An 8207-nucleotide genomic window follows, 5' to 3' on the forward strand; every position below is an offset into this window, starting at 1 on the left:
CCAGTTTTCAGGCTGCATTTGTGTGCAGATGAATGTGTCTGGTGGAGCCCTAGTCCCAGGAAAGAGAACACAGGATAACACTGGATTTGGTGCTAAGAAAGGTGCTACAGATTATTGTCATATGGAGGGGACGTTATGACAGAAATGTTTGGTTGATGTTAGCACATCTCTGAACAGCTAAACAGGACAGTGGATGTGTGTGTGATCTCAACGCTGCAAGGACTAGAAGGCCTCCTCAGGTGAGTAGGCTACTGTTTTTTTTTTTTTTTTTAAATACTACAAGCTTAGGTTATGTTTCTTAGTGTCAGTTTTGGTATTTAAGATCCATAGTTTCATGGAATTAACAATATCTTTTTGGTATTTTAGTATAAACACCCTGTGATATATATATACTCTAAATGACATTCTTACCTTATGTCAAACACCTTTACCCTTTTTAACTGTGACGCATACTGAGTTTTTTTTAAACCCTATGGGTTGTTGTTGTGTTTTGCTGTTGTCATTTTGTGGTATTTTAATCTTTTAAAATAGACAAATAGCAAATCTACCAAAAAAACACAATTTGATGAATATCCCTGGAAATTAAATGATGCTAATAATTGATAATGATAATAATGATAATAAAATTAACTCTGGCTTTATCCATGAAGAAAAGGTGTTTTCAGGTACGAGTTGATATATTCTGTGTCATTTGCCAATTCAAGAGGCAAAAATATCAGTAATTACAAAACCGGCATTAATTAATAATAATACCTATATATATTTAATCATGGCTGTGGCATGTTGATATCTGTAGTCTTTTCTGATTTTGTGTCCAGTGGCCTTGCTGTGATCACACTGAAAGAGAATGAAGCCTCACAAAGCCTCCATGTACCAACATGCATATAGGAAATATCTGGAATGTGAACTATTGTTACCTTTACACATATCATACATACTAAATCATTCAGTAGAATAGAGAGCCAAATGTTTTTTTTTAATTCTTCAAGATTTCTTGTCATTCTCTGAGGCAGAAACATTCACTTATTGCAGAGTTTTACTGCACTTCACTGTGATCGACGACAATGAAAAAAAAAAACAGTTCACATTCAAATGCACTAACTGCAAAATAACCAACCAAAAATAACCTGCTTGACCGCATCAGTCTGGAACTCTCAAACAGATAACACTCACTCACACATGCACCTCCCCCCCCCCCCCCCCCGCCCACCCACACACACACACACACACACACACACACACACACATACATACAGGCACAAACGTCAGTCTACTTCCGGGTCTAGAATGACATAATTGCTTTGGTCAAATTTGCAAGCTAGGACCTCTGGAAGCGTGTAGCAAATTTTTAACAAAATTTTAGTCTTGAGTAAAAGCAGAACACAATACACAGTAAAAGCAACACACACCCTGGGCGTGGCTCTGCCCATGCACATGCATAAATAGGTCAGTGTGTTGTTGTGTGGGAGGGTGACACACACACAGGTACAATACCTGGAAACTCTTTCCTTATGCTAGAGCAGGAAGGCAGGAGCGTCTCAGTACTGACGGAGAGGTAGAGTATAGGCATTTATTGTTTCATTTTCTTTTAGGCTCTCCATTCTCCTCAAAGTTATCAGATGATTTCTCAAATATGCCTTCATACATTTATACCTACTTTCTCATAGAGTAAAGTTGTGATTTTTGCCTCTCCAGTACTCGGCATTTCATTTCTTGCTGCCTACTGGATATTTTTTGTTGATTTTTCTTCCCCCTTCCTATTCTTACACTCCAAATGTATCTGCTCTACAATCAAAGATAATCACATTAATTTCCCCTTGATTATTTTTCACCTGACTTTTAAAGAAATACATGTCTTTTTGACTTCTTTGGTTTTATAGGGGGAATATATAATTACCAGAACCTGCTTCCGGGACACCACTTAATGAATTTCCTTCGGTATGTAGTGCTGTGCTGTTCTTGGCAAACACAAAATGTCAGATTATATTCAGTAGAATTATATTGGCTCATGTTTATCCAAACACAGGCCTGTAGGGTCAGGGTGAGGGGGCAAAGTGGACAATGATCAAGAGTTAAAATAGCCTTATACCAGTTGTGTTGTTCAGTGCTACTTGTCTCATAAATACTTCTTTTACATGGGAAATCCACCCTAAAGCAGAATTCATGTTATTCCTACATGACTTTGGATGGTTTAGGTCAAGATTTGTTTATAAGAACAAGGCTGTTTTTTTGTTTTGAAATTAGAAATTAGAAATGAAAGAGCCAGACTTATTCTTGTTGTATTATTGTCATCTATAGAGGTTACATCCAGCTACTTGTCCTGTACTCAGTGTTGTATTCTACAGTAATTTGTCATTTTACTCATTATGAAGAAAAGAAGTACGAGATTACACTTAAAAAAGGCTATTACTGCTATATTTAATCCCCAATAAACCATTAACAAGCTGGAATCATGATTGCTTAATTTCTCTTTGTATTCAAAATAGTTGCCCATGATGTGCCGATCACACTTCTATGTAAAGACTGGGACCATTTATGTGTTTTTAATGTGTATAACACACATAACCCACTTAGATTGCTTGGCTACTAATCTTGGTGGACTAAGAAAATGTTGGAAATCACCGGCTACATTCTTGCCCCGTCACAAAAATGTCTGAGTCTTTAATAAAAATAATAAGGTCATTCACTTCTCAAATGTTTTTTGGCTTGTTTACCATGTTCAGTATTTAAAATATGATGATTATATGGGGAAAATAAAGGTTTCCCTTCAGACTGCCGCAGCACTGCAGGCTGTTATGAGCAAGTTCACAGCTATGTAACTAAGTTTATTTTGGTCAGATATATCATTAAAAACCAGACAATTCTTCTGTCTGTCTGTGAGCTGTTTCAATACAAATTAACGCTGTTTGGCACATCATACACTTAATACCTCACCACAGCCCAACACAAACACTGTATACCCATCTGTAGACCTAGACTGTCCAGTGGGAGTTGGGGTCACAGGGCCGTCCACTGCTGATCTGGAAACGTTTCCCCTGAGTTATGCCTTGGGGTGTATTTCTGCATGCTTTGTTGTTCAGGGAATTGTTCAGGGTCTGAGGTCAGACGGAGATCCTGTCCAGATATACTCTCCAGAATATTACAAAACACTATAAAATCACTAAATGTCTGCTGTCTGTGATCACTCTGCAGTCGTGAGGCTTCAGCATCCGGACCATGTTCTCCTCTGCCGTTCCACACAAAAACCAGCGCTACGCCGATCTGAAGGGGGAATGCATCAAGGACAAGAAACTCTTTGAGGATCCCGAGTTCCCCACCACCAATGCATCGCTGTTTTATAGGAAACCACCTCCTGGTAGGGTGGAGTGGAAGCGACCTGGGGTGAGTGGTGTGTGTGTGTGTGTGTGTGTGTGTGTGTGTTTGGGGGGTGGTTGCTAGGTGGGCAGGTGTTGCTAAGAAAATATTACTCACGTTTATCACTATTGATAGGAGAATGCTGTTGCTACTGCACATCTCTCTCCACAAGACTTTCTGTTTGATCCTCAGCAAAGTCATGTGACACTGGTCTTATGTTTGAGTTTTATTTGCCTCTATTTGCTCATATTTGAGCACAAATATTGGGCTAATGTCTTATGAACTTGTCTGAGAGCTGACTGCTTGTGCGAGGAGCAGTAGGTGCCATCGTGAATTATAAGGTGGCATTTGGAACTCCTACTTGTTGTGAACATCTGTACAATAAACCCTAGCATTTTTCACAAAGTTGCCAGGTGTTATGACTTCTATCGCTATTTTATTGCTGTTAAGTTTACAATTAAGTACTATTCTGCCTTCTGTTCAGAACAAGACATAGTATACGTAAGGTAGGGTGGGTGAAAACGCCTCGTCAGGGAGGTTTCCCTCCTCTTATATTTTTTTATTTTGAAGACATGATGATAGAAAAAAAAAGAGCTTCTTTGCTTGCAAATACATATAGTTTTAATGAAGTGATGGCACACTTTGTGAAAAGATAAACAAATGTGGTCCATATAAAGGAATTATCCAACTGCATGCTGTTAGACTTTGTTGACAATATACTCACTTCTTTATTTTTCTTATCGCATTTGCAAAAATAGGCAAAAATAGGAGCGAACAACGCGTATCGCTTGTTGCTTCCTCAGGTTTGCTTACTTAAAAAAAAAATGTGGCACAGAGGACAGAACAAACTGGTGTGCAAAATACATGCAACGCGTTTCAGCCAAACAGGTCTTCCTCAGGCAGAGCAAGAGGACTGAACACTCCACACCTACAGTATACATATACAGGACAAGAACAGGTCATGTGAGGGAATAAGGCGTGGCTACCTGACATCTATATAAAGCACAAAGATACACATGGATGAATAAAAAAACATACTGTATATCCAAGACACAAACTCATCGAAAACAGGAGAGATCTAGCTCTGCATGTAGGTTATGATGATAAAATATTGGACTTGAGAGGAGATCTACTCCTTTACAAACATAAATTTATGCTGGAAATGCTGATACTTGCTGATACTATGATTTTAGAGGGAAAGTAATTTAACATTTAGGCAACCCAAATAAGAAATAACTGCTTTCAACATCAACCAAACAACTCAAAATTCCATCTAAACTTTCTCTTATCTGTTTACTGTTATCTAGATTAAATGGTTTGCACAAGCTGATGTTTAGTAGTTTTGTCATTTAATTACAAACTTTTCATGCATGCCTTGTGGTCAAGAAGCCTGGCAGTAAGTTCAACAAGTAAGTAAGTTTCTGGTGCATTATTTCACAATCTCTTGCTATTTATTAGTCTATGGACTGCTGTTTAATTTGTGACAAATATGATTAAAAAAACTTCTAAACACATTTAGGATTGCTAAAGCTTGTGAAAACATTTAGACTAAACTGAGCTGACATGGAAATGAGTGAATTTGGGTGAATTTGGGTAAGAATTGTTATATTCCTCAGGCTGGTGGCGTCTTTCCCACTGGCTGGGGAAAGACGCTCCTTTTAGACAAACAATAAAGTAAAAAAAAACAACTATATTTCAGGGAGACGTGCTGTTCATGCCATGCATACTCAAAATACTATCTCAAATATAATCTACATTTCACATAAATTAATTCAGATTGATATTTTAATATTCACTCATGTTTTATTAATTTGGCCAATAGCAGACACCTAGTCAGACTTCTCATCTAATTTCAGAAACAAACATGTAAGACAGAGCAGGGTTTGTAACTATTTTCTGATCCATTAACCCTCCGACCCCACCCCACCCCCACTTTGAGCAGTAGATGTTTAAGTCCCACCAATGGGATTTGGGGGAGTTGATCTATAAATCATTGCGATAAAGAGGTATTTCCTTTTTGGGTACCTTTTCACTTTCTAGGTCATGTACCTCTTGGCAACGACTGTCTAGAAATTACCATGGAATTGTGAGTAAAAGACTGTTCTGTGTTCCCGATGTCCTGTACAGATAATTCATGGCTTAATGAGGCTGGATTGGCAGTGTGATAAGAAAAAATACCTAAAGCAGGTGCTCACTTATTATAACACAAACAATCTGGACTCACTTTTCTTATTCTAACCAAAATATTCATACACAATATTTGATTCTACTGCTGCAGATTTAATAATTTATGAACATCAACGTCAAAATAAACAAATTGAAACCGTTTATTAGAATAACAAGCAGACAAAATGACTCTTCATCTCAGCGCTGTATTAGGTTTCTGTTTCACCAGTAAATATTGAAAGTGCAGGCCCACCAAGTTTTATCAATATCAAGTCCATAACACGATTATCAATTACTTGATTAAATAAAGTAGTCTGACACTGGCTTTCTCTCTTTCATACTGACAAACACAGAACATACTTCATACTTCAACTTTCATCATTTTGGAAGGCTAATCAAACCTATTCAGTGATTAGATGTGAAATTATCATGAATGCCATGTTGTAGAGTGCATGGTTATAGGAACAATTACATTGCAAAAGCCATAGCCACCGCATTATTAAGCTGTGGAGTATCTGAGAAGCATCCAAGGCAAACACGTCTTTATCTTACAGGTCTAGCACTAAAACTTTTTTTGGAATCATTTTGATAAATTTACAGAGAAATCTCCTTGGAATTTCCAGGTTATTTCCAAGGAATACGTGACCTGGAAAGTAAAGTGTAAAGTCTTTACTGGGAATTATATCAAGCAGATGAACTTTTCTGTTACAGGAGATCAGCAGCGAGCCCCATCTGTTTGTGGAGGGCATCAGCTCCCATGACCTGAACCAGGGAATTGTGGGTAACTGCTGGTTTGTGGCAGCTTGCTCCTGTCTGGCTTTGAAGCCGCACCTATGGAAGAAGGTGAGCTGAATTGGTTCCTTGAGTCAAATCAAGTCTAGTTTCTTTCTTCAGCCCTTCATCACAAAGCATGTCTCAAAGGATCTAACTAATCAACAATCAATCACAAAACAAAATGATGCAATACAGTATGCAGCAAAATAAAACAAAAGGAAACAATGAAGACAAGGAAAAACACCCCAAAAAAAAACCTTATCAGGAAAAAAATGGTCTGAATTTGTGAGACAAAGTGTGTTGGTGTATTACGTGTAGACAACCAAATTCCAAGGATTAGTTTTCATAAGTTAAAAAAACCAAGGTAGCGTTGAGGTGAAAGAGAAATAATGTGAGGAATGTGAGAGGAATTTGTCTGACAGCCTACCTGGTGACACCTGAGTCCCAGGTCAAAGCAGAACACACCTGAGGGGGTTTCACTCATGCTGAAAAGAAAGACTCTCAAATTTCTTTTGCAAATTATCTTATCGCTTTACACAAAGAAAACACACTTTTTCCACTCATATTGCCTTTACTTGGTAGAAAAAGCCTATCAGCTCTCTCTTGACTGTACTGTCGCACCATTTTAGCTTGCTTGATTTAACTGAATATATTTGCAGCACTATCTTAGTAGTTTTGTTGAATAGTTATACTGTATGTCTAGTTTGATACAGTCATACTATGAGACATTTCACTCAACAGCAGAGCTCACTGTTTCGACTAGAAATGATTCATTGGTCTTTCTTTTGTTGCATTGTGTGCATGTGTGTGTGTGTGTGTGTGTGTGTGTGTGTTTCCAGGTAATTCCTGACTGGAGCGAGCAGGAGTGGGACTCCAAGCACCCTGAAAACTATGCTGGGATCTTCCACTTCCAGTTCTGGGTGTTTGGGGAATGGGTGGACGTGGTGGTGGACGACCGGCTGCCCACGCTCAACGGAGAACTCATCTATTGCCACTCGAAACTCAACAACGAATTCTGGAGCGCTCTGCTAGAGAAGGCCTATGCCAAGTAAATAAACTGCGCACTTGTAACACCTTAAACCAGGCAGGCTGTATGTCATCTAACATATACTCTGATTCTGTCTCTAGGCTTTCTGGCTGCTATGAGTCTTTGGAAGGGGGAAACACCGGAGATGCTGTGGTGGATTTCAGTGGAGCCGTGGCGGAGGCCATCAACCTGGAAGCCGAGGCGTACTACAATGACCAGAAAAAACAAGACCATCTTTTTGAAGACTTGTTAAAAGTCTACGACCGCGGAGGAATCATCAGCTGCTCCATTAAGGTCTGTTCACTTTCTGAATGTTTTGCCTCTTTGTCTCTATATGCCAGAGAAACTTGGACACGGTAGACGGTTCAATTTGATCTTTTCATCAGGCATCAGCGACTGAAATAGAGCTGAAGATGGTGAACGGGCTGGTGAAAGGCCACGCGTACTCAGTGACCGCAGTGAAGAAGGTGCGCTTGGGCCACGGACTGCTGGCCTACTTCAAGAATGAAACCATCCCTCTGATTCGCATGAGGAACCCCTGGGGCAAGACGGAGTGGAACGGAGCCTGGAGTGACAGGTGAGGAGCAAACTGGTTAGAGTTACTGGCTTGTACACTGGGACGTTTCTCTCCTGTAAAACTGTTCTTATGAGAACTGTAGCTTATGAGGACAAATCATAAGTCCTTAATTCATCTTCATTTGCTGTACTTGGTATTTGTCTTCCCTCCATATCATTTTTTATTTTATACTTTATTGTGTCATCATTATTATATTACAAAGTTCATATAATAAAGTTCAATATTCCATAAGCAGTAATCGTATTCCACATTCGATACATTCGTATCTTTAGACACTTTTTAAATATAAATTTCAGCCTGTAAAGAAAA

The 8207-nt window shown here is 38.9% G+C and overlaps 1 protein-coding gene across 1 annotated transcript; it reads left to right on the forward strand.

Annotated features, from left to right (window-relative positions):
• Positions 1-7898, forward strand: LOC139661720 (calpain-5-like; the record flags this gene model as incomplete). Its single annotated transcript, XM_071540275.1, has 6 exons — positions 1-239; positions 3193-3381; positions 6232-6363; positions 7134-7342; positions 7423-7615; positions 7708-7898. Coding segments are annotated over exons 2-6 (890 nt in total), but the record flags the coding sequence as incomplete, so codon positions are not given.
• Positions 7899-8207: the final 309 nt, after the last annotated feature.

The sequence above is a fragment of the Centroberyx affinis genome, unplaced genomic scaffold (assembly GCF_046629955.1).
Source record: "Centroberyx affinis isolate AG114_WGS23_722 - 3 ecotype Tasmania unplaced genomic scaffold, CSIRO-AGI_Caff_v1 ptg003599l_1, whole genome shotgun sequence".
Taxonomy (NCBI): domain Eukaryota; kingdom Metazoa; phylum Chordata; class Actinopteri; order Beryciformes; family Berycidae; genus Centroberyx; species Centroberyx affinis.